General features: G+C 36.2%; 4 protein-coding genes across 15 annotated transcripts; 1 reads left to right on the plus strand and 3 right to left on the minus strand.

Moving 5' to 3' along the window:
- Positions 1 to 855: 855 nt before the first annotated feature.
- On the minus strand, positions 856 to 3,816 carry LOC111799616 (putative glucose-6-phosphate 1-epimerase). Of its 6 annotated transcripts, none has more exons than XM_087126556.1 (10): positions 3,647 to 3,816; positions 3,186 to 3,276; positions 2,943 to 3,070; positions 2,384 to 2,458; positions 2,226 to 2,282; positions 1,979 to 2,142; positions 1,761 to 1,895; positions 1,575 to 1,677; positions 1,395 to 1,494; positions 856 to 1,302 (listed from the first exon to the last, which is right to left on the minus strand). In XM_087126556.1, the coding sequence occupies exons 3-10, from the start codon at positions 3,051 to 3,053 to the stop codon at positions 1,118 to 1,120; spliced, it is 930 nt and encodes a 309-aa protein (XP_086982682.1). In that variant the 5' UTR covers positions 3,054 to 3,070; positions 3,186 to 3,276; positions 3,647 to 3,816; the 3' UTR covers positions 856 to 1,117. The 6 variants fall into 6 exon arrangements, with proteins under 6 accessions (XP_086982682.1, XP_023538798.1, XP_086982681.1 ...); XM_023683030.2 differs by having other exon boundaries at positions 2,943 to 3,100; positions 3,647 to 3,815; XM_087126555.1 differs by having other exon boundaries at positions 3,186 to 3,816.
- A 1,866-nt stretch (positions 3,817 to 5,682) lies between these two features.
- On the minus strand, positions 5,683 to 10,753 carry GBF3 (G-box binding factor 3). Of its 5 annotated transcripts, none has more exons than XM_087126461.1 (13): positions 10,586 to 10,753; positions 8,881 to 9,019; positions 8,679 to 8,741; positions 8,460 to 8,555; positions 8,272 to 8,349; positions 8,085 to 8,162; positions 7,801 to 7,964; positions 7,623 to 7,671; positions 7,448 to 7,496; positions 6,787 to 7,040; positions 6,596 to 6,673; positions 6,370 to 6,495; positions 5,683 to 6,271 (listed from the first exon to the last, which is right to left on the minus strand). In XM_087126461.1, exons 2-13 carry the CDS (start codon positions 8,938 to 8,940, stop codon positions 6,059 to 6,061), a joined length of 1,308 nt encoding a protein of 435 aa, XP_086982587.1. In that variant the 5' UTR covers positions 8,941 to 9,019; positions 10,586 to 10,753; the 3' UTR covers positions 5,683 to 6,058. The 5 variants fall into 5 exon arrangements, with proteins under 5 accessions (XP_086982587.1, XP_086982588.1, XP_023540367.2 ...); XM_087126462.1 differs by having other exon boundaries at positions 8,881 to 9,032; XM_023684599.2 differs by having other exon boundaries at positions 6,787 to 7,025; positions 8,121 to 8,162; positions 10,586 to 10,752.
- Positions 10,754 to 16,658: 5,905 nt separating this feature from the next.
- LOC111799898 (protein CURVATURE THYLAKOID 1A, chloroplastic-like) lies at positions 16,659 to 19,457 on the plus strand. Its single transcript, XM_023683399.2, has 5 exons — positions 16,659 to 16,961; positions 18,277 to 18,374; positions 18,445 to 18,552; positions 18,661 to 18,732; positions 19,221 to 19,457. The coding sequence occupies exons 1-5, from the start codon at positions 16,814 to 16,816 to the stop codon at positions 19,284 to 19,286; spliced, it is 492 nt and encodes a 163-aa protein (XP_023539167.2). The 5' UTR covers positions 16,659 to 16,813; the 3' UTR covers positions 19,287 to 19,457.
- Positions 18,816 to 24,171, minus strand: LOC111799897 (BTB/POZ domain-containing protein POB1). 3 transcript variants are annotated; one of them, XR_002815932.2, is made up of 7 exons: positions 23,669 to 24,171; positions 22,767 to 22,892; positions 22,396 to 22,517; positions 22,210 to 22,273; positions 21,830 to 22,109; positions 20,311 to 21,181; positions 18,816 to 19,400 (listed from the first exon to the last, which is right to left on the minus strand). XR_002815932.2 is itself a non-coding variant. In XM_023683396.2 (6 exons), exons 1-6 carry the CDS (start codon positions 23,919 to 23,921, stop codon positions 20,365 to 20,367), a joined length of 1,662 nt encoding a protein of 553 aa, XP_023539164.1. In that variant the 5' UTR covers positions 23,922 to 24,171; the 3' UTR covers positions 20,104 to 20,364. The 3 variants fall into 3 exon arrangements, 2 of the variants coding, with proteins under 2 accessions (XP_023539164.1, XP_086982359.1); XM_023683396.2 differs by lacking the exon at positions 18,816 to 19,400 and having other exon boundaries at positions 20,104 to 21,181; XM_087126233.1 differs by lacking the exons at positions 18,816 to 19,400; positions 23,669 to 24,171 and adding an exon at positions 23,422 to 23,660 and having other exon boundaries at positions 20,104 to 21,181.
- Between the last annotated feature and the right edge of the window lie 1,024 nt (positions 24,172 to 25,195).

Here is a 25,195-nt window from a genome sequence, read left to right on the forward strand (position 1 = left end):
AATTTCGAGAAAATTTTCCCATTTATTATATTTTTAAAAAAGTTATTTTAAAATTTTTTATTTAATGTATAATTTTTATTTTTAATATAAACTATTATTCAAATTGGAGTTACGCCACCTTGTTGAGTAAATTATTATTTGTTGATTAACTCATTTCACCCATAATATAATAGTAAAAAGAATATAAGAAAATAAAAATAAAATGAATTGGTTTTATAGTTGAATCAATAATGACAATATTAAAAAAATAAAATAAAAATCTAAAATGTGAGGAACTTAATATGTCAAAAATCCCTCTTCACTCCCTCTGGAAGGGCCTCCGACATCAGAATATGGATTGGAAATGGATTGGAAAGGCGAGTGGATGAGACCTTTGAATCGAGTCTCAACCATTTCAATAATAAAATTATTGAGAGAGAGATACGCTTGCTTTGTGTCACAATTGCACTTTTAACGACAAGTGAGCTAAGCTAATTCGTTCTTGCGTTGCCTACGGTCAAGCGACGTATGCTCGAGCCTCTGGCCTCGATTTTAAGAGAAGGTTTTAGAAAACGAGAGCAGAGAGAGATTTTCGAAATAGAGATTTTTGAAAGAGACATTATATAAGCAAGCAAGAGAGAAATAACAACGGCTTACAGTATATAACGTTGGGTAGAGAGAAGTTGACAACTAGTCATATCCCCTTATAGTACATTCTGAGACATTTCATATCTGAAAGGCGTAGTCATGATATTTTCCCCCTATTATTAATAAATTTTGAATTCATATTAATCCAATATGAAACAAAATTAACTCTTAAGTAGGTCCATATAAATTGTACAAAATTTAAAAAAATATTAATTCCAAACAACAAAGAAAACAATCAATTCACCCTTTCTTCCACTAAAAACAAGAAGATAGTTCAGTGGGGAAATGCAGCCAAGCCACTCCTTAAAAACATCACAACTGGCTTACAACGATATAACCCAACATCCTTCCTAATTTCATCAATTTCTACTAAAAACTTCTTCTAAAACTACAAGGATCTTTATTTTTCAACACAGCACAGCATCACCCACATTAAAAAAGTAGTCTGCCCGTGCTGTCCCCCGTCCCCCCCGTCTCGGTTCCATCTCCTCTACAAGTCGAGAGAGAAACTCGAGGGAACGACACTGAGTTTCATCTTCCCTCTCCATTCCTCACCAGGCTTCAACATGATCGGTCTCTCCAACGCCGCTCCGTTAACGCACACCATCTGTTTATATTCCTCGTCCCCGAAATCCACCATTGCTTTCGACTTCTTCTCCCATGGATTCCAAACAACTACCATACACAAAACCAAAACACTAAATTCCTAGCCCCTAATGCAATATTTTCGAACATGTATAGCAGCATCTACACGTTCTAAATCTTACCCACATCTGGTAATCCTTCCTTTCGGATCACGTAAGTCCGCTTCCTTTCATGATCAAGTATCGCAATTGCATTCGGAGTATTCAAATACACTCGATCGACCTACCAATCGACAATATTATGTTACAACAGCTTTGATACCCCAAGAAATGTAATGAACCTAAATATACAGAACAAGTTACCTCAGATTCAAAGGTTATGGCATCTCCTTGTTCTGTAAACCGCTCCTTATGACATAGATTGTCCAAGAAGTCGAGCGTTTCCAAGCCTTCGATTCGCACCTCGCTTCATTTAAACATGTATAAGAATCTGAATTTACGAACATACAGATGAAACAAAACGAACGATGAGACTCTAGAAGATAATACCTTATGTCCGAAACCACCAAGTGTGTATGATAGGCAAATGAGAATGCAAATGGTTTTCCATTGATATTCCTAACTCTAGAACTCAAAATCAGGTCTCCGTCGTGTCGTAGAGACACCCGAAGCCGAAGCTCAAAACTGACAGGAATTTACCAATGTCAAAAACTTATACATTCTTCAAGATCTTAAAAGGTTCAAACTAAGAACATCATCTAGTTTACCTATAGGGCCAACATTTCAAATCCTCTTCTGAAGATCTATATAGTAAATCGACGAAGGAGGACGCTCCGTCGAGGTCAGCCACGTATGACGGTGGATTATCGTCGATTGTCCAGATCTTGTTCTTGACAAACCCATGCTGCTCTGGTGTTCCACAGTTGCCAAACTACAAGAATTTTGGTTGATAATATCAGGAATGAATGAAGATTGTTGTAGAGATTTGGAGATGAACAAGATAATCCTATAAACCTGTGGGAAACATATTGGAATTCCTCCCCTCATAGCTTTTGCTGGTTTAAAGATTGCCTACACCATTGATGTATGAACTGATACTCAATTTCTTCGCATAAACATTCCATTTTTTGAATCAAATTCAAAAACTCCAGCCAGTTGTATGAAATCAGTACCTTACTACTTGTGAAGAGAAGTTCTTCCCCTTGATCGTTTCTCCATGAACAAACTTGTCCTCCATGTAAACTAATCTACATAATCAGAATCAAAACAGAAACCGATCCAGAACAAGAGATTCAATCGATCATTCAACCGCAAGAACACAACGAAATGGAAAAGTGTCGATCGAAAGAAGATTATGATCAGAAACAAAACGAAAACTCATCAAGAACAAGAGATTCTTCAATCGACCATTCAACCGCAAGAACACAACGAAATGGAAAAGTGTCGATTGAAAGAAGATTATAATCAGAAACAAAACGAAAACTCATCAAGAACAAGAGATTCAATCGATCATTCAACCGCAAGAACACAACAAAATGGAAAAGTGTCGATCGAAAGAAGATTATGATCAGAAACAAAACGAAAACTCATCAAGAACAAGAGATTCTTCAATCGATCATCTAACTCCAAGAACACAACGAAATAGAAAAGTGTGGATTGAAAGAAGATTATATATAATCAGCATTGTCGATTCTTGTTCAAACGCGATGAAAATGGAAGAAGAAAACTAACCCTAGCGGAAGCTCCTTTGGGATTTCTAAGAACAACTTGATCAATGCCGTTCCAATCCTTCGTAATCTCAATCGCGGCTCTGCAATCCCAAACCGGCGCCGAATGCCCCATGATTTTCTCTCAAATCGCTTCGTAAAAGTTCTCGCGGAAATATAAAACTAAGAGAAGGGTTACGAAAACCTAATTGATTTGCGAAGATCTACAAAACTGCAAAAGAAAAACCAGATTATCGCTTAATCTAACCGTTTCGCATTATGAACAAATCCAGGAGGCGTAGATTTGGCGCAATGCGAATCGATACAGAATGAATGAGTAATCTCGATCGTTTCAAATCCTGTATATATATATATAACAGAGAAACTGTCAAACTGGGAAGATATAAACAAATAGGTCGATTTCATTTCCATTTTTTGTGGCCAATGAAAAACATTCTTCGAATGTTCGCCAAAGCCCTCATAAAATGAATTCAAAATCATCCCATTGAAAACCCTTCTAATCAAATTCCAGCAAGAAATCCTTCGAACAACAGAAATTTCAGGCGAACCCATATGAATCCAAGTGAATTTCATCTCAAAAACCCAGAAATCAATACGACCCATCAAGAACAGAGTCCATGGGATTTCGTCAAAAGTAAAATGTGGATGAAATGGCGGATAAGAACAGCAATTTTTCAAAAAACTTGCATAGATCTAGAACATACATACCTTTTTGTGTACTCTTTTCGAAGCTCTCTGAAATTTAAATCAATTTTTTTGCGGGTTTTGTTCTTCTGCATTACTTTTAAAGAGAAGCATACAAAAATGGAGATTATAATGACCGCGATGGATCGAAGAAAGTAGCGGATAAGACACCATAACATTTTTCCTTTTCTTTCTTAAAATAATCAAATAAAAAAGAATAAAGCAAATCTTAAGATTCTCTCTACTCTAAGCTATAATCAATTTTTCTGTTCTTGTTTAAAGATTTTGAGAGGAAATTGTTAGAACAATTAAGGTAGTGATTTGAATGATCAAAATCAACTGTTCTTCAAAAAAATTGTAATGACCCAACTGATGAACTAACTGAGGTAGATTTTTGTAGGTTTTTTTTTTTTTTTTTTTTTTTTTTTTTTTTTTTTTTTGTTGAATCCTGGCATCTGAAATGTTCAATCAGTTCGGTGTTATCATGGTAATGCACCGATTTCTTTGTTCTAATCCGGCTGCTAAAATGTTGAATAAAGGTTAAGAGTAATATTTTTTTTTTTTAAATAATAAGAGTATTTTTTGCGAAACTAAATTATCGAAAACTAAAAAAAAAAAATTAAAAAAATATGTCTCAACTTTCAAAATCAGAATTAATACTCTCTAAATTTTAATAATTATCATCACTTTAGCAGGTTGACATTCCTTTTGTCGAGTCAACCAGAAAATAGGTTACAAATCAACCAAATCTCGTCATACTTTTAATGTTAGAATTAAGAATATTTGGTATTTGTAACGGTGATGCATCTGACTTATTAATATTTTGGAATCACAAATCTCCACAATGATATAATATTGTCCACTTTGAGCATAAGCTCGTGTCTTTGGGCTTTCCAAAAGACTTCATAACTATGGAGATGTATTACGTACAAACTCATATTCTCTAAATTTGGGTTGAGTTGAGCAAGTTGTGAGCTATATTTGAGTTGCCCCTGAGTCGGGGCCCGACCAACCTACCATTTTGGATTGGTCTAAAAGATTATATCAACCCAATTGGAACACCAATAATTTCGATTGAAATTGCGCCAATTTTTTAATATTTAAAATTAAAATTTATCAAATACTAATTTTTTTTTTTCTAAAGAAAAGTATCATCATTAATTATGTTAAAAGCTTGAGAAAATATCAAAAGAACATAAATTTAGGGTTTCTGAAAAAGTTGATTATGGGTAATTTGATAACATATTTTATTTATTTATTTTAGGACAGCTGGAGTTGAGGAACGAAATGCATTCCTTGGGTCCGGGTAAAAAAACAAAAAAGTTACGACTTCACCCCAACTGAAGACCACACCATGGTATGCGGCGATAAGACCACCAAAAACCTTTGTGGCACTAGTGTTACATGGAAGTCATGAGTGGTAATTGGTTAGATGCTTCGTGCAAAACCCATTTCCAAAGTGTGAGGAGCGGTGTGTACAGGGCTCTGGTATATTCACCGTGGCATGTTGATCCACGTTACTAGCAATTCCAACTTCATGTTCTCGAGTTGCAAAGAACCATCCAAACTAAGGTAATCTTTTTGTATTCGCTCGGCTAACGACTTTGCTTCCCATTCTAATAGTCATTGTAGCACATGTGTGGCCCAACCCATAAGGGCAATGTGGACTTGACGTCATCTCCGTCATCTCCACCTTATTTAAGTATATTACAGGCAATCCCTCATTTTTTTTTGTATGTTTCAGAAATGTTTTGGCAAGGCGTATTAAACACACTTCGTATCACACCATCAGGTGGCTCACCTAAATGCCGAGTAACAATTAGGTGCCTAATGAATCTAAATTTTTTTAAAAGTTCAAAAAAATATCTCAGATTGAGAAACTTGCATCGATAGCTGGTTTTGAGAAACTTGCCCGGGCAGCTAGATCTGTAAGGAGCCAACAAAAAAAAATGTAGATAAGATAAAAGGGATCAAACTTCCAGTAGAATGGAGGAGACGATTAGGATAATGAACTTGAAACGCAAACCCCGAGCAGCCTAAATACATTCATACAACGCAGCAACCAAAAATAGATGCAATTTTTCATTGACAATTCATAGAAGGGCTCAACCTCGTACCCACCAAATGATGAGATATCATCTGGTACGAGGTGCGCATAGAGATCTAAAGCTAAAAATCTAAAAAATCTCCAACAGTTGCACCACATTGTTCATTGCATTCCCCACTAAACAGTTGCCAACCCCAATACTCTTTATAGTTACACATAATCATACAACTATTCAACAAACTAACCATTAAAATTAGAGTCTGCCCTTTCTCACAGACGCATCCTATTCAGCTGTTTTCATTGATCTTTGTAATTTTTGTTAGCAGTAATTTTGGGCTTGTAATATGCCAAAACCACATGAAAAAGAAACTGCACCTAAACTCGTTCTTTTAGCTGGCGGCGACGCAGTCGGCCCTCGGATTCGTGTCCAAGAGTTGACGCAACTTTGCTCCCGAACTCGATTTCTTCTTGCAGATGTTACTCTCTTCGTTAATGCTTTTGTTCACAGGTCCTTTGATGTCTGTGCTTACAAGATGTTGCATCCTTTTTTCGTTCATGTCTAATGCTTCTGTTCGACCTGATTGAGCGCTTTTAAGCTTCTCCTGTCAAGTTTGAAGGCATTTTATGTTGTTAGAAATTTATAGATTGATTCTTGTGGGGGAAAAACTAAAAGAGTACATCGAAGAGGGCAGCAGCGCACCATCAATGTAGCGTTTTCTTGCTTAAGTCTCTCGGAATTCTCCGACAATCTACTTATTTCAGATCTAATAGCGACGTTCTCCGCAGTCAGTGAATCAACTTTATGAGCTAGTTCTTCAGTCTCAGCCTGAAGATTTAACACCAAGAAAGTACATTAGCTATGAGGCTGACGACTTTCTAATTCAATATTAGAAAATGAAACGTTTCTCTCAGTTCCACTCTTCTACCTGCTTCCTTAACCTCGACCTCCTAGCGGATTCTCTATTCGACTGTTTTCTCCTTTCCCGTTTTAGTTCTTTTTCATTCTGGGCAGAATATGAAAAGGCATTAATAAGCAATGTACAAATAAGATCATGCATAATTAAAGTGAAATAACCCAAGATTTATTAGGAAGAGAGAGTCATTTCCAATTGTATACCTGTAGCCAGACTTCAGAAGGCAATACCGAACAAGGTGGGACGCTCGTTGGACCTGAAATGGTGTTCATACTAGAAGGATTCCTAAGTTCCAAAGCTGTAGACATTCCAGGAGAAATCACAGATCCAAGCTTTCCAGTTGCATCAGCTGCTTTGGTTATACCCAATAACTTGCTAGAGCTTTCGTTCATTTCAGCAGGAGTAACTGGACTTCCTTGTGTCTCAATTTTTGCATCTTTACCTGCGATATGAGAGGCTGAGGAAATCAAGATCTTATACATAAAATATATAGAGCATCCAAAGCTTATAATTGAATGATGCATAGTCCACTCAGCATAATCACGAAAATTATCAGATTCTTAAGAAATTATGAATCTGCAAGTGATTAATTCAAAGGTTAGCGTAACATCATACTAACTTTATTTTTTTGATCAACTACGAGGATTTATTTAACTTCAAGTCTATAATTCAGAAGAGGTTGGCTGTTCATAGAATTCATAATACTTATGCTGTAACATCTTTAAGATGGACATAACATTAACGTGGATGTAAATGGTTAACTCCATACACACAAAAAAAGGGGTTTAATCAAGAAGAGAGGTATAGATCATTGGGCAAACACCATATGTTATGAAAGGAAAATATTAGGTAGTGGAGTAATACCAGTGGTAGGTGTGCCCTCACGGCTTCTTTTCCTTTTGGTTTGATTTGCCTGAACATATTAGGATATAAAAGAAATCAAGATTTTGAATTGCAATTCTTAATCACCAAGCAATTAATGATAAAGCTAAAAGATGTTAGATGAACCAATAAATATTCTCGAGCTACGGAACCTTACCCCAGCAGTAGTTCCATCACTTCCATCACTGGAACCTTCAGTTTCCATACTGTTAACATGACAGAAAGAATTTACAAGTTAGGTGAGCCATGAGATAAATATGACAGTCAGAAAAAATGGGGACATTTTTTTTAAAAAAATATTTATAGAAGATGATAATTAGATAAATTTGGTTAACCTCTCTGATTGTCCGTGCTCACTGGGCCCATCAGCACTCTCAGTATTAACATTGCCGATAGACATTGCCAGGCCGTCGAAACCTTTCAGTTTCTTCATTAAACCTTGACTACTGTTTCCAGACACCTTTGAAGGTGTTTCAATGCTCAAAGGAGTTACAGCAGGCTGCAAAGAACACCAATTAACTTTTTATTAATATTTTTCCTTAGAGAGCTAGTACATTCTATCACCTCCATTTAAAACTTTTTTCTTAGTATTAACAAATTTAAATTATCCAATTCGTACAACTGAATCAAATTCCAGAATGAAGATTTCACTTACAGCAGGTGATGAGGGAACACCAGGGCCATGTGAATGTGGTCCCTACGTTTAATATTATCATCGTATAATTAGTCCGGAAATGCTCGACAATTAGAAAAAAGAAAAAGAAAAAGAAGTGTTTCATCTTCACACTAAAAAATTGCAAGCTTACCATAGAAACTGCAGGATGTGCATAAACACCTCCATGAGAATAGATTGCTGCATAGGGAGTGCCATATGGAGGAATCATCTGGAAAAATGGATTAGCAAGAAACTTTCAGTCAAACACAGTCCTTTCCCTGAGGTATAACTTGATGGAAAACATATCATCATTGAAACTGTTTAATAGTCAAGAACTACCTGTGGTGGGCCCCACATATAAGGGTGAGGAGCATGACCTGAAGCCACAGCAGAGTTGTAGTATGGTGGAACTGCAACTCTAGGACCATAATATGCCTGAAAAGGTAGCAACTCCCTTCAATTAGCCATAACAATCTAGTCACCATAACTTATGAAACAACATGTTTTAATGACTGTTTGAAACAATTTGATATCAGGATCGGAGCAGACTAAGCGAACCTGCATGGCTGCCCAATCAGGAAAAACATGAATACTGGCCGAATTTGACCCATTGTTCTGATCCTGTCAATGTACAGAGAGGAACTAGTTCAGCTTAAATAATTAAATTATTGGCCAAAAGGTAAATCTTGTAGCTTTCACAGACAACTCAGAACAGGTAAACCTCACACTCTTTCAAGGAAATAATCACTAATCACCATACCTGCGTTGGTGAAGATGGTTTTTCAGACTTCACAGCCTTGGCCTCTTCACTAGTGCCCATGTTACAGATACTGCTCAAACTGGATATCTTGATTGACGGTTAATATCACAGATCCTTGAACCGGTTATGACCAACTTGGCTGCATAGATTAGCTATGCAAGCATTAGAGCAGGACGGGAGAAAATAAAAAATGAAGCATGTAGTTTAGAAAGTACTGAGCCTAACGACATACATCAATAAAAACATACTGTGCAGTTATCATTTTTAATTTAATCTTCTAAAACTCTAACATGTAGGAGTGTTTTCGGACATTAAAAGATTTCTAACTCAACTGGGCTTTCTTTATTTCTAAAAGCTCGTGTCTGGATCACAAACGGGTCACATGCCTTACATTATCCAAATTACATCTTGAAGTCATTTAATTAAAATACAACTGACAGTACCAAACTGTCTACTTTTTTCTTGTATTTTTAATACCACAGAACAGGACTTAGCTATCCTTCAAAGCAACCACAAATGCTTTAGTCTGTAAAGGGGCTTTAGAAAAAAACTTGATTCCAATTATTTCTCATAATCATTACTATTGCAGTCAATTTTATCATTTCATCAGCAGCGACAGACCAGATAAAGTACTCTTCATTTAAACCATTTATAGCTTGTGTGGCAAAATAATATGCCTATATGTTAGCATCAGCTGGTCAAAATTAATTGTTAGTGCTCATTGCCGAAAAGTTTTTCAACAAATAACAAAAAACTAAAACGTTTAAAAAGGAAAACAACAATAAAGTTGCAAAAATACACATCAGCAGTAAAGGGGAAAAAACCCAAGTCTGTAAACACAAAAGTGCGCATACAGAGAAGGGTAAAGGGCCTCTTAGGAAAAACAAATTCATAAGGGGGCATATATGGGATTTCGTACAAAGAAGGGCTAGTTGATTATCTCCAATTCGGACTGAAAGGTAAATTCTGGGATGAAAAATGACAAAATTACCCCAGAAAATTAATTCAACGAGACAGAGATGAGAGAGAAGGGGGCTAGAAGCTCAATTCTCCATGTAAATTGCCTGAAACTTTTGCAGTTCTTCTCGAATGAATTTACGTTTTCGAATTCTCTTCTGGCATCTAATTTTGGTTCATCCATCATCAAAAAAATGCAGAAACGAATGAAAAGATCAGGAAAGACCGAGAACATAATCCGAACTGAACCAAATGATCAAGAAAATACAGAGGGATTAAGCAATGGAGGTCCTGACGAAGAGTAAGAACAAAGATCCAGCTGAAACAAGCTTCTATCCTCGGGATTTCGTTTAGAGATGGAAGGAAAGAGTAGTTTAAATTCCCAACGCCTACTAACAGAAAATAAAAAAGTTGTAACACTTGTATCCTTAAAGTTCGTTTCCCGTAATTTCCTATCAGCAACAAACTAGAATACTTCAACAATCAAATTCAGACTTCAAAAATCCATAATTAAACCTCACGGTTCTCCATTCCCTAGACGAACAAACAGAGCAAATACTTCAAAAAAAAGTGCAGTAAATGCACAAGAATTCAATTCTCCTCCTCAAATTTCTTCAAAGAAAAGGCAGATTTCACATAGCTTCAGTTCTATGAAACATTAAACAAGAAACAAAAAGAAAATCATAAACAGGAAGAAAAGAAAAAAAAAAAAAAAAAAAAAAAAAAGGCGAAAGAGAATATTCCATACAGCTCGAGCTTCTTCAACTAACTTCGATGGCGAAAACCGCAGCTTCAATCCTCTGCATTAACTTTTGGACAAAAAGTTCTTCGCAACGGGAAGGACGTTTCTTCGCAGAGAGAGAGAGAGAGAGAGAGGGAGAGAAAGAGAGAATGGAAGTGGTGAAGAAAGAGGAGGAGAGGGGAGGCGGGGAAATGAGAATGAGAAAGGGAGCGCCAAGGCACCATCCACGTCATCAAACACGTGTCCGATAAATGGAAAATGTATACGTATACCGTAAATACGGGGGTGGTGGGCTATGGTGGTTGTTGAGCTGGCCCCTCGAGATTCGTGCACCCCCCATTTCTTTTTTATTTTTTTTATTCTGACATCACCTCCTCCGTAAACGTGTCCACATAAGATTCGATCTATTCCTCTAATTGGGTCATGGGCCCAGCCCGGCCCAGTTCCGCTGACGTGGTCGCTAAAGATAGTTTAATTAATTACGATTAAAATAACTAATCCACGTTTGTATGCCAGCAAAGACCCTTGGAGTTGGCCATCGGCCACTAATCCGACGGTCTAAATCGGGTGTTTCTTTGAAGAAAAGGAGATATTTTGTCGTGACTTAATTTTTCATTATTTAATTATTATAGCATTGAACACGTGGTTTGATTTTATTGGCAATGTACAGCTATGCGCACACCTGGAAAATCCCCCTTTTTTTGGCTGAAAAGTATTTTAAAAGGTTCCACTAAATAGACTCATGGGATAGTAAGATCGGTTTAGATTTACTTCTAATTTTAATATTTTTTTAAAAATACTTTAGTTTTGTTATTAAAAAAAATGTTTTTATACCTTATTCTATACTTAAAATGTTTTATTATAATTAACTACTCTTTACTCCCACTAGACGAAGTGTCGATAATGGTTCTTAGACGAGCTACTAAAGTTACTTGCCTCTTTGATTGTTGGAGTGGAAATAGTGGGGGCCGATTGCATGTAAGGACATTTTGGTCATTTTCACCCTTTTAATTTTTTAATTAATTTTAAGTAATTATTTCAAAATGGCCCATTTGTAAGTCATTTAAATTGGTTGACATTTACTAATATCTATAAATTAAAATAGATAATATTGGAGGGCAAAAGAGTATATTTGGTGCACTCTAGTTTTGAATAATATTTAGTAATTTTTTTATAATTTAAATTAAAAAAATTTATATGCTAATAATTTATATTTGGGTAACCTACTTTTAAAGGCTTACAAAAGGAAACTTCCAATACATGGTCAATTCACATTTAGTCGACATCTTTAAAAGGCATATTTATATTTATCCAAAAAACAATATTTTTAATTATAATGGAAAAATAAAATAAATAATTGGCAGACAATAGAATTAATTAATATCGGGTAAACGTCTTGTCATGAATTTTAGCCATAATAATAAACAATTTGTTTTTGAAATAAAATTAGTAGGGAATCATGGTAATAAATGAAAAGTTAAGGGGGCAAATGTGGAAGAAAATTGAAGGGGTAGAAGAGATATTTAAAGAAAAGAACAAGGGTATAAAAGTAATTATGGTTCGAGAGGAATAGGGTGAGGACCTCTCAATCCGACGCGGATAGCAGCACTCCCTGTCTGGCGCACTCTGTCGAGTATTTGGAAAATCTCAAAATCCTGACCGTCCACTCACCATCTCTGTATCCTAACGCTTTCCAAGTCACCCCACGTATACAACCGGTCCCACACATGTACTATTATTAAATTAAAGATTAATTTCTTTTTAATTTTTAATCTTGTAGTAATAAATTTTAAATTTAAAAACATTAAATAAGGTTTTGAAAATTTAATTTATATTTTCTGACGTATTTAATGCTTTTTAAATAAATAAAATTGAATTTTAATAAAATATTAAATTAGAGAGAATTATAGTAAAAAAAAAAAAAATTAAAAAGGGGGCCAGGGACATTTGCGTGAATATAATTGGATAGAGAAGATGAAGAGGATCGGAGGGTGAGGAGAGTGCCACGCGAAATATGATGCGGAGGAGAGGATCACCGCCACCGAAGCAGTGTCAGGAAAATGGAACTGAACACGTACTTAGGGGGGGTGGTCCCCACGGGAGTTGTACGTGGTCCTAGGGATGACGTGTCCACAGCACAACCACATGGGGCCTACAGTTTGGGTAGCCAGCTCACCGTCACGCTTCTCAAACTTTTCTTTAAAAAAAAAAGAAAAAAATAAAAAATCCCACCTACAGCCCCTCCGACTGCCACGTGTAATACGTTGCCCATTGCCCATTATTGCGCTTTGGCCCTCCTGTTTAATTTGTGTTCCGGATTCCTCCCCCCGGCCCTCAACCTCAAGATAGAGAACTCCAGAATCTAACCGTATTTTTAAAAATTTATTAATTATAATAAATAAATTTAATTCCGGGTTTTTAACCTATAATTGTCAAAATGAGTCAATAAATTATTATTATAAATTAATATAAAAATGTTATTTTCAAATTCCCTAAAAGTGTTCTTAGGTAGGAATGACCTATAGTCGTAGGCTTTTTTGAATTAGGGTGATGACTATGGTGAACAGTTGCGTCAATTGTTCGCATGCCGTAATAATGGAAAATATCGTGCCCCAAAGTGGCAATTTTTTTTGTTTTTAATTTGCAATTTTATCTAAACTTTGGGACTATAATGCAAAGTCTTCATGGGATTTCATAGGGTGGGCCAACATTATTGTCTCCTCTTATCACCAATTTTAATTATCTAGATAAATATTTTTGGAATAATTTCAAAGTTGAGGGGTGAAAATAATCAATTTTTAAAGTCTAAGGACATAACATAAATCTACCCAAAGTTTTGATCTTTATTTATTGAAACTTTGGTGTTATTGTATAAATGGTAATTATGTATAACATCGACCTAATTTAATTAGTAAGAGCATGTGTTAAAGAGAATTGGAATGATTATATCGATGAATAAATTTGTCAATAATGTAGCATAGGTTAAAATAATCTAACACACATGACTCTTATTGAACTATTATTTAAAAGTTGCATATTTAAATATTCATTTTTTTTATTGGTATACATATTAAAAACAAAAAAATATTTTTGTCTCGATCCATCTAGATTATCTAATTTAATTAAATTTTAAAAAAATAAAAAAATTCTGATCTTATTTGTAAGTTGATATTTTATTGTCGGATCAATTTGACGGACTATAAAAATAAAATTATAATTCAATCCTATCATAATTTTAAGATTGTTATTTATAAAAAATAAGAATTTAAATTATAAATTATAAATTCTATTTAAATGGTTGGAAATAAGAAATTATAATAAATGAACATAAAATATGTATTTTATAGGATTAGTTGTCACTTATCGGTTATATCATTGTCTGGACTTACGTGGCATTGTCGGTTTGTGAAGGCGTGGAAAAAGAAAAATTATGAAAGAAACCAAAAAAATCAAAGACCGTTGATTGGATAGGATAAGATCGACGGCTGATCGTGCTTCACGGTGGTCATAGAAACCGACATGTGAAAGAGGGAGTGGATCTTACGTGGCAGCAACCTCTTTATTCTGAATATATTTATTTATACCTTTTCCCTTTTTTAAATAATTTAAACGGTGAGGCGAATGAGACGAAGCATCTTAGCGACAGTGTGACGTGTCTCACAGGCGTTCGGGTCACCTCATGTGGGGCCCAAGTTGACGTGGACTCGAAGAAAAAATGCTTGAGATCGGATTCATTTACACTTTTCATTCGCATTAATTTTTTATTTTAAATTATTATTTTACGTTTCTTCCCCTCCTTCCCGATAATACCCCTGATATTAGGTAGAAAATGACGAATGTAACCCCCACCTGCCGCTTTTGATTGAATCGGGACAATTGACCGGTTGTTCCAGTTCATATTGTGATGTGGCAGCTATTATTAACCTTCTTTGTCTGCCTCCACGTGTAATATTACAAGTAGAACTAGTGTACATTTGTACACGTCAGCATCACCTTTATTCACGCCCATAAACCTGTTTTTTTTTTTAATTATAAATTGCACGTCAAATCATAAAATTTGTCCTCTTATTAAAGTCAACAACAATAAAAAGTTTGGAATTACGGAAGGGTAGAAGTAATGGATAGAGCGTATGGATTCAATTTTATTTCGTTACGGTAATTAATAGTGTTATTTTGTCTTAAACAAAGCACTCTCGAGCTTTTAATAGCTAGGGGTAGATTGGTCATTTCGATATGGCATAATCGACCTAAAAAAACTGTTAAAACATTATTTTTTTTAATTTGACAAGATAATTATTATTTATACAAAGGATAAAGAAAATGTGTTTTTTAATTTGTGGGCTTCGTGGAGGAAATCGGGGTAGTCATTATATTAACAGGCCAGAAATCAATGGGCCGGCCCATTGGATAATTTCGGACCGACTTAGTTTTGAATGGGCTTAATATATATATATATATATATATAGTAAGTGGGAAAGATTATGTTGTAATACTAGAAGTTTTTAAAAGTTAACGTTGAATAATCTATTATATATTTTTTTATGAAATATTTTTGGATTTATTAAGATTAATTTTTTTAAATGATTATTTTCTTAAAAATATATAAAAAGATGGGAAAGATTTTTCACGAAAATTCGTCTAGCCAATTACCTGCGAAGAATTCTTGGGATTCAAGTAAAAATAATTGAGAAATTTTGCAGTAATGAAGATTGAAATAAGAGACAAGGATAAGGACAAAGAATCTTATGGACATCTCTACTCTCCACGTTCTTCATCCCCACCTCGATGTTATGGGTTGACCGACCAACAAACTTGAGTCTACTTGCTAAACATATTTATACATAGTAAGAGAATTTCGGGATTTACTAGTTTGTTACCATGGATCAAGGCCCAACATGTAATGCTCATGGTACATATATATATATATATATATATATATATATACATGAGGTCGTAACCCATATAGGTTACAGCGTCATTCAACCTAACATACTCGAGCTTATCAAACATATTGACTCAGATCAATCCAAGGCCATTTAATTGAGTGAGACACCTCGATTGTCAGTTGGTTGATCCATAACCGACTACAAAGAATAATATAAGGTGAGTACCCGGGAAAATGAAGAATGTCACAATTCTCTATCTCGTAGTAGAGGGAAATTGCAAAATGAAGAAAAATCTTGAAAAGAATGAAGAATATACTACTATTAGCCCATCAAAAAGATATATATATATATATATATATATATATATGATTAAATAGAATAGTTCTTAAATTTTATTTAAATTGTTAAATTCTAAGGATAAAATTAGTCTAAATTTAGGGCTTAATATTATTGGTGTAAAATTATAGTATGTAAGCTTGGATGATCTTAGGCGGTGTCGGGCAGTCACTTGTGGACCAACCGTAGCAAAATTTGGGTATCATTAGGTGGTCAGTCCAACACTCGTATTTATATCTTTGTAATAGGACATATAGGCCTGTATGATAGAACAAACACCCACTTTGTGTCTTGTTTCGATCATCGATCCTAGTTGAGCTATCTCACTAATTTAAATGTGACCAAATTTATTGAGCCAATGTATTTGATACTCAAGTATGTTTTGTCAATTTTGGGTTGACTCATAACTTTGACCTTATTCATGAGACGATTAATGAAGTAGTCAGGTGAGTACGTTGATTAATATGGATGACCTTTGGGAACATGTGCGACGAGAAAGGTTAGCCACTTGTTGTCTATTCCTTGGTCGACGATTTGATGGGAGATCGATCCGTGTGAGATGACCCTTAGATTCTACGACCACGACTCTCCAAGTTTCTATTAGGTCAATGCATTAGTTGACTTGAATGGTACATTTTAAGACATTTTATGTTTGACGGGTATAGATATGATTCTCGAGTTCACTGACTAAACTTCTTAAGTCAATTATTTTTTGGGCATAAAGCCGAGAAAATTTTGAGTCCTCAAAGAAGGATTTTAGATAGGGAACTAACCAATCACAACGAAGGGTGTGTCCACGTGTCGGTACCAGAGGCCATCTTCCCAAACTGTGATCGCGGATAAACAAGCCATTTGTGAGCATAGAAAATGGCGAATCCAAAAAGAAAATCTCTGCAAACACGAGGGATCGAAAAGTCGTTAGCAGCGGCAACTCCTCGACGGCCATTTGATTGGGGATTCCTCTCTCTTTCCGGCGTCGATTCTCAAGTTTGATTGAACTATCTGCAAAGAAATGGCAGCCACGGCCTCTCCCACAGCGGCCACCGCCGTTCTGAGACCTTCTCTGGCTGCTCCGCACCCCACTCGCCGCTCCGCCATGCCGCTCCTCCCAACTCGACTCGGCTCCCCTTCTTTCCCCACTTCCCTCAAAATCTCCTTAGGTAACTTTCTCGTAAAATCCTATTAATTTTCTTTTGGGCAATTCGTCGAACACATTGTGTGCAGGATGAAATTCTCGGTCTGTTTTAATTTCTGGTGTTTTCGTTTCTCTTTGGGTATCTTCTTAGTTGGGTCTTGACTTTTGGAGCTTGGTTGTGTGTGTATCATTCGATTCATGAAGATAATTTGTCCCCGTGATTTGAGCCTGAACTTTTTTTAGTTTTATAGTTCATTCAATTCTGGCAACTCAACTGCTACACGATTGAGTGCGTTAAGTTTGCTGGTAATCCTGCATTATGAAAAAGTGGATTAAGGTGCTGTGATTTACATTCGACACCTTACACATGAAATTTTTCAAACCAGTTTCACACATCATACATCTATAAACTATGCTTACTTTCAAGAGAAGCCTTGCGAATCTGTGAATTTAGATTATGAATTTTGATGGGCAAATGCACAGGTTTATGCTTCCATTAAATATCTTAGATTTGTATAGATTATGGAACTTCAGTTTTAGAGAAGATATGTAATACCCCAAGTAGACTGCTAGTAGATATTGTCCGCTTTAGCTAATTACGTATCGTCATCAGCCTCACGATTTTAAAGCGTGTCTACTAGGGAAAAGTTTCCACACCCTTGTAAGAAAGCTTCGTTCCCCTCTCCAACCAATGTGGGATCGCACAATCCACCCCCTTGGGAACCAACGTCCTCTCACTGGCACACTGCCCAGTGTTTGGCTCTGATACCATTTGTAATAGTCAAGTCCATCTCTAGTAGATATTGTCCGTTATGTATTACCATCAGCCTCACGATTTTAAAACACGTCTACTAGAGAGAGATTTCCACACCCATATAAGGAATGCTTTGTTCCCCTTTCCAACCAATGTGGGATCTCCTTGGGAGCCAACGTCCTCGCTGGCACACTGTCCAGTGTCGGGCTTTGATACCATTTGTAATAGCCAAGCCCATCTCTAGTAGATATTGTCTGCTTTGGCCCGAGAGGTTTCCACATCCTTGTAAGGAATGTTTTAGATATTGTCTGTTTTGGCCCGATAGGTTTCCACACCCTTGTAAGGAATGTTTTGTTCCCCTCTCCAACCAATGTGAGATCTCACAACATAGACTTAAAAGAAAATCAGAGAAAACTTCATAATTGGAAATGAGGTCTGTAGTTTAAGAACATGGTTCACTTTTTGTGTGATAAAAATTGTCGTTTTCGTTCATTGCTATTTTTGAATTGTGACTGAAATGTTAGTTTCTTGATTTAGACCCATTTAGATTCAAATGGGATTTTCCCAACTTACCATTTGGTGACAGAGTCTCGTAGATCGTCTATGCTTCAAACCCGAGCCTCATCTTCAGAAGAATCATCTGCTGCTGATGCTTCTGAGCTCTTTACAGACTTGAAAGAAAAGGTATATTATTCTCCATCATTCATTTTATGGTCTTTTTTGTTTCTTATACTAATGTCATATTGTTTACTAGTGGGATGCCCTTGAGAACAAATCTACGGTACTTCTCTATGGAGGTGGGGCGATTGTTGCTGTATGGCTTTCTTCAATTCTTGTTGGTGCAGTCAACTCAGTTCCATTGGTAAATGATTCCATCAAGCTCATGCTTCTGCTTAAGTATTTATATTTCCAATTTGTTTCTTCCCCTTCTAAGCCCATTTGACACTCAATCTCCATCTATTCTCACCAGCTTCCGAAGATCCTGGAGTTGGTAGGACTTGGATATACAGGGTGGTTCGTCTACCGATATCTACTCTTCAAGGTAAGTAGAGAAAATAATTAAAACCTGTTTCAAACAAGATTTGTTGAGAATTGTTGGGGGAGGAATCCCATTGGCTAATTAGATTTATAAGTAAGGAATAAATCTTTATTGCTATGAGGTATTTTGGGGAAACTAAAAGTAAAACGATGAGAGCTTATGCTCAAAGTAGACAATATTATACTATTGTGGAGGTCCGTGATTTACAACAAAGTCTGCATTATGTCATCATTTTAATGTTTGATGCCTTCTCAAGCTTCACCCTTGATGAGATTTTGCTATGGTTTCTAAGTTTTGTTCAAGATTAAAACGTTTCTTGTCACATGTTTCTAAGGAGATTGTCTAATCTGATCCAAAACATAATTGGATGGAAATGCCAAATAGAATCTGAGAGTTCTAAGAAACCATAGAAATGTAATCATAGCTCTTGGTTGGTTCTGCAACTGGATATTGACTTGAAGAATGTTGTTTGTTTCTTCTTGCTTCCTCAGTCTAGCAGAAAGGAGCTAGCTGATGACATTGAAGCATTGAAGAAGAAGATTGCTGGAGCAGAATAAGATGCGCTTCATCGGGCGCCGTGTTTCGACATGCTTGGTTCCTCTTATGAATCATCATTTTGTACTCTATTCCACTTAGTTTGTAAGAGGCAATATGCCCCCTTTTCTTTGTATCTGTATAATAAGATTTGTCAAGTTCAGTAAATGGAAACAATCCCTTTTTTCTCAAAACTTATTTCTTGCTTCAGAAAAAGAAAATGGTGAAATTCATTGAAAATGGAGCCTGAGTCGAGTCAACTGGTTGACCACATATGAACCCTGCACATAACATCCCTATGTTGTGTGTGATCCTGGTCCAAACCAATTTCGGTAAGGTACACAAACATATATAGAATACTCACTCACATGTCTCCCCACGAACAATTTAGATAAATCGTTTGTGACAATTATAAATAAGAAACCAATTTCTTGTTTGGAAGGTTACTATTATTGGATCATGTGCAAATTTGTGCATTAAAAATAAATCTTCAAAGCAAAACCACAACAATTTGAATAACGTGATAAAAAATAATTTTTCTAATCCTTCTACATTAACCCACTTAACTTAACCAGTATTCTTCAAGAAACAGTTTTCAGAAACACGAAAATGAAAACAAAATCTTTATGGCACACTTCTTAATCAATCTTCTTCTAGAAAACAGTGCTCAGAGACTCATGAACTTCCATGACATAGTAATTATTACCCAACTTTGGCAGTGACAGTTCTCATAGAAACAGAACAGTCAAATTTCTATGGCTACCAAAAATATCTCAAAGATTTAGGATACCAGAATTTCAGGTTGCAAATGTTGATGATAAGTAGTATCGAGAAGGAAAGTAAAGCAATATCCAGAAAGATTTTAGTATAACATAATTGAGATCCAAGTATTAGCAATAGAACAGTTTTACTATCATATCATCTTCTTTGAATCGAGGGAGGGATGCCAAAAGGGGAGCCAAGAAAAAAAACAAGAAAAAAGAAAAAAAAAGACGTACAAAAAATTAGATGGTTAGACAACCTACACAAGATATAGTTGGATAATACCTTTCGATCCTTTAGATACAGAACAGAACAGAACGTGATCGTGGTCGGGGTTGGTCAGGGCCTGATGGTAAGTTCAGCTCTAAGATGGAGGACTCCATTTATGAAGTATAGACTATCTTCGGCCATGAAAGAAGTCCATGGTATTGCAAACAAGTTTCTATAGCCAACAGCCTTGCCTCCCGTGAATGTGTAATTGCCCTTATATTTGCTAACGAACTCCTCTGTAGGCTTTGATCTTGCAGCAAATTCATAGTCTACTGCAAAAGATACTGATCCTTTTTCCTGCATTCCCAAGAAAAGCCCAAAACAATGAAATGAGCTCTGCTGGTCCATGTTGCAATGAGCTGAAAGGAAAAATCCCTGTCCACCCAAGTGGAATGCCTGAGAATACACTCTCCCAGACGGAAACAAATTTGTACATTCTTCCCGCTTTAGGTCCAGGTATACTACACACTGCTGCCGAGGGCAATCAAACTCAACAACCTTGACTGGACGGTATTTGTATGCTCTCTCAATAAAGAATCGGCGGTTTGAGGAAGCCGACTCATCCGCAGCTATGATTCTCTGCCGGTGAGGGGCCTCCGCCTTGAAGAAAAGGGCCTCAAGCACAAGTTTGCAAGCAACCTCATGGTCGAAGTCATTGCAGGTCAGAACTTTCTTAAGCTTTCGACAAGTCATAAAGGGGAATCGAATATAACGTGCAAGTCTGGCCCCCAGCACTTCTCGCCTCTCCTCCAACCTTGAATACTGAGCTCTAGCCCACTTCAAGATGAAATCGTATACTGCATCCTCTGATGCAACCTGTAGATCGTCACTACACAATATTGCCTCCACTCCTGCAAGAGGCAAAGCCATAACCTCATCCTGGTACCTGGTCAAGTACAAGAAGCCTAATTGAGAAATATCCTCCCTCCCAGTAGAACCGAAACATGACAGACACAAGGGGGGAAATCGGTAAAAAGCTGTAACAAATGATTGCTGAAGAAACAACCAGACTCAAAATCCATTATATCACAAATATAGTCAAAACGTTGTCTCTTGTCTTAATGTCTAATTTTATGGTTGGATAAACAATCGAGCTTTTTCATCAAATTCGTAACTGAATGTGTCAGTTCATGATATACCATTGAGATGCAATGGATGAATTTCAACCGTGCACCTCTCAAAACTCTGATCTATTCTCAGTGAAAATGTGCATATTCACAATGCAAAATTATGTGAATTTAGGGCAATTTCTTGTAAATTATGACTAACTTAGTGAGGTAGGACCACAAGTCCCAAAAGATAGAGTATCCACAAAAAGAGAAAAAAAAGTACTAAGTTGAAGAAAACACTCCATTAGCAAAGAAATGGACATGCTCTAACTTCCAACTAAAGGGATAAAACAGAAATAATTGGAACCTCCCCCTCAAAAACCTCCCTCTCCCCACCACAAACAAAGATTAAGAACTGGAAAATAAGAAGAATATTATGGAAAAGAAAAATATCATTGAATAACTTGAGAGCATCAGAAATTTACTTGGTTATGTCCTTGTAGCGAACAGCAAGATACTGCTTTGCTGCATCAGTCAATGGTTGGACTGCTTCAGCCATTAAGACACTGGATGGAAGCTCTAGATATAGCAATGCAGACTCAGGCGTCATGGGTAAATTTCTTAAAAGTCTGCTGCAATACCTCATGCATGAAGCAACCTCAAATTTGTCGGCGGCCATAAGCACATCGAGCAAAGACAAAGCAGTGCTACAAGATAGGGTATTGCTATACATAAAATTCAGCAACTCCATTAGTGCAGCTTCCTCTGTATGGTAGAAGGAAAGAAAATTATAAATAGTATGGTCTGTAATAAAGAATAAGATGTACAGAAAAGAGAAAGAGACAATGAATTTTTTAATGTATACCTGAGGCATTGATTCGTAAGGTCACATTCCGCTGTTCAGACTCCCTCATCCCATTAGAGAAAAGCTAGACAGGAAATTATTTCTTAGATAAGAGTAAAGGATTTATAAACGACAGTTCCTACAAAAATTTAACAAATAGAAAAATTAATATATTCTTAAATCGTATAAATATATATTTGCTTTTACCTTGTAGAAAAAAGGGCTTTTAGCAGCCAAAATTGGAGAGCTGATATGCAACGTTTTGACTTTAATAACAGTAGAACAATCCATCCCCCAGCTTGATTCATCGCCATTTGCAGCTTCATCACCTGCAGCAAATGAAAATTTCAAGACATTTTATTATAATAATCTAATGATTTTAAACAGGATGTCAGCTCCATTTAAATGACACTGAACATTTTCTTTCGTGTAAGCTACATAATTCCCAAATATAACTCAATGTTACATTTTCTTAAGGATTAGAACCACGCAGAAGAAAAAATTCAAGAAAACTCATTTTGAATTAGGCAACCTAAATAACATCAATAAGTTAGCTTCCTCATCTGTATTGTCTATACCTGAATGTAGCTCTTCAATCATTTGAGCAGGTTCATCATCTAGATTGTCACAAGGTATGCCATCATCCATATCAGGATGGCTTCCATTTAAGACTTGCTCCTCAGGGCATCCATTTAGATCGACAACTGCAAAGAAAGTTGATCATAAAGAAACAAAGTTTGAACAAAGAAAGGAACCAAACCAGACTACGTACAAAAGGCCATATACAAGAATAATGAAAATTACAGGGTCCACGTCCAATTAACAACCAATGTAACATAGAACTAATACACAGTTTGATGGCTACATAAAGAAACTTGCTCGATCACAGTTCAGTTCTATCAAAACAACAGAAAGACCAACCAGAGCAATTCTCATCAAAGTAAACCGATGGTTTCAATTTCAGAGACAGCAAACAAACATAAAATTATGACGTTTAAAATTATACAGGTTCATTCTATCTAAACATCATATAAAAAGGAATCCTCTTCGACAAAATAACATCCCTTGCCGATATACCATTTGTTGCAGTGGCAGTAATTCTCTATTATGCATACCATCAAGCTAGAAATTTCAGGGCAGCTCAGTTCTCATAATCTTAATAAAACAACATGAACCATTGTTCTCCATTTCCTATTTCACCTTGCAAACAAATATGAACAATTCCTACGTCACCTTGAAAACTGAGGCCAGCGTCATTTTATTTTCTGCAATCACCACATAATTACTCCTGTACCAATCCACTTCGTCATTTCCTCCCCAACCAAATAGAGTAATCTCTCCGTTCCCCAGACAAGAAATCAAAGACTTCAACGATTCCAAGTTCCCGGTCGTTCCTCAACACCACCGATCAAACAAAGGCAATTTCTAGGCCAAAAGACAAAACAAAAGGTAAAATAGAAAAATTAGAAACAAAATTTACCGTTATCCTTCTTGCAATCTTCTCTCCGTCTCTTCCGTCGAGCCCAATCGAGGATGCTCGTACATCCCACAGAATCTGGACGGGCCTCCTCCGGTTCCCCCATAATCTCAATCCGAAGCAACCGATCAGAGAAATTACTATCGTTAAAAGCGAATCCAAAATCCGCGTCGGATGGTGAAGAACAAGAAGCACGCGAATAATCCGAATCCATCCCAGCCGTTGGGTCAAAAACATCCGAATTCAAATCCTTCATGTCTACAGACCGCTGAAACCCCCCCACCCCCCTAATGAAAACCCTAAATCTCTAGAATCAAACCGAAGGCAATCGACAAAAGACGATTCAGAAATCGAAACCCTAACAGGATCGAAGGCGCTACATTTGAGTTCACAGAGGAATGAGACCTCGGCAATCGATAAATGTCTAGAGAGAGAGAGAGAGAGAGAAGCAGAACAACCAAAGCGGCAAGGAGGCTTTCTTGAATTGGTTTTAGCTGTTTGTTTGGTTATGGGGGAAAGAGGCGCCCCTAACAATTACCGACCGTAATAAAGGGGATTGGACTTATCAAATTCCTGTACCTGTCCCTACCACACTCTTTGCTTAATTATTTATATTAATTATTTCCCTTTTTAATATTATAATAATATTATTATTATTCATTATTCATTATTAATTATTGCTTCCATTTTCAATTTTAAATTTATTATTAAATATTTTTTTAATTTTTCAAGAAGGCCCGAATGAGAGACTCAAGCCTATATGAACCATCATTAAAGCAAGCCCAAGTCCATGCAAGAAGGACCTGATTGTCCTAAAAGCCTCTTCCTAACTCCTCCGTGTAGGAATGACCCCTAAGTTAGGGCCTAATCGAATTTGTTTTTTCGATGGGGTTCGTTTTTTAAATAAGCAACCGATCTCGAACAAGCACCTTTACCTATATTTTTTAGTAGAATTCGATTGAAGTATGTATGAAGACTTGTATTTATTAATGTAATAAACATGTGTGTGTATGTATAGATATATCCTCCTGTATTATAGTTCTACGGGAGGACACCACATGTCGTACTCTATCCAATTCTCACAACAACAATGTCTGCTCGACATGAATTAGGAACTAATGGAACCTTTATTAGAAATCGTTTCACAAAATTCTCAACTAATATTATCAACTAATCAAAATGGTTCGTTATTAGACTATGGTATTTGATTCACTAAATATAACATTATTATTGCTATCCAATTAGTTCTAGTGATTGTTTTAGGTGATCCAAATTCATGTTGGCCCAACCCCAAGTCTATTATTATGGCCGGACCCTTTTAGATAATATTGGGCTTTCATTATTCATTGTATTAATTTTTGTTTGTACATATACGGCCCGATTTTAATCTCGAGCGAGTTATGAACTTCTATTTGTGAGAGTTTATCTTTTGATTATCCAATTAATCTTTTGGGTTTGTGTTCCCCGACCTAAGCAAAGTTTTGTATTAATCGGGTTCTTATAACATTTAATAACATTTTTTTGTCGTGC

This window comes from Cucurbita pepo, chromosome 8, assembly GCF_057944985.1.
Source record: "Cucurbita pepo subsp. pepo isolate OVF chromosome 8, ASM5794498v1, whole genome shotgun sequence".
NCBI classification, from domain to species: domain Eukaryota; kingdom Viridiplantae; phylum Streptophyta; class Magnoliopsida; order Cucurbitales; family Cucurbitaceae; genus Cucurbita; species Cucurbita pepo.

What these genes read in the sequence shown, in the direction of transcription:
- LOC111799616 (XM_087126556.1), bottom strand. Translation starts at nt 3,053, where the DNA reads ATGGGGCATTCGGCGCCGGTTTGGGATTGCAGAGCCGCGATTGAGATT. An exon ending in TTCTCTTCACAAGTAGTAAG is followed by an intron (nt 2,283 to 2,383) that starts GTACTGATTTCA and finishes TCAATGGTGTAG; the next exon opens with GCAATCTTTAAACCAGCAAA. An exon ending in TTGAAATGTTGGCCCTATAG is followed by an intron (nt 1,896 to 1,978) that starts GTAAACTAGATG and finishes AATTCCTGTCAG; the next exon opens with TTTTGAGCTTCGGCTTCGGG.
- GBF3 (XM_087126461.1), bottom strand. Translation starts at nt 8,940, where the DNA reads ATGGGCACTAGTGAAGAGGCCAAGGCTGTGAAGTCTGAAAAACCATCT. An exon ending in CACATCCTGCAGTTTCTATG is followed by an intron (nt 8,163 to 8,271) that starts GTAAGCTTGCAA and finishes TATTAAACGTAG; the next exon opens with GGACCACATTCACATGGCCC. An exon ending in TTCTGGAATTTGATTCAGTT is followed by an intron (nt 7,965 to 8,084) that starts GTACGAATTGGA and finishes TGTTCTTTGCAG; the next exon opens with CCTGCTGTAACTCCTTTGAG.
- LOC111799898 (XM_023683399.2), top strand. Translation starts at nt 16,814, where the DNA reads ATGGCAGCCACGGCCTCTCCCACAGCGGCCACCGCCGTTCTGAGACCT. An exon ending in TTCCCTCAAAATCTCCTTAG is followed by an intron (nt 16,962 to 18,276) that starts GTAACTTTCTCG and finishes ATTTGGTGACAG; the next exon opens with AGTCTCGTAGATCGTCTATG. An exon ending in CAGTCAACTCAGTTCCATTG is followed by an intron (nt 18,553 to 18,660) that starts GTAAATGATTCC and finishes TATTCTCACCAG; the next exon opens with CTTCCGAAGATCCTGGAGTT.
- LOC111799897 (XM_023683396.2), bottom strand. Translation starts at nt 23,921, where the DNA reads ATGAAGGATTTGAATTCGGATGTTTTTGACCCAACGGCTGGGATGGAT. An exon ending in AGATTGCAAGAAGGATAACG is followed by an intron (nt 22,893 to 23,668) that starts GTAAATTTTGTT and finishes CTTTCTTTGCAG; the next exon opens with TTGTCGATCTAAATGGATGC. An exon ending in GATTGAAGAGCTACATTCAG is followed by an intron (nt 22,518 to 22,766) that starts GTATAGACAATA and finishes CATTTGCTGCAG; the next exon opens with GTGATGAAGCTGCAAATGGC.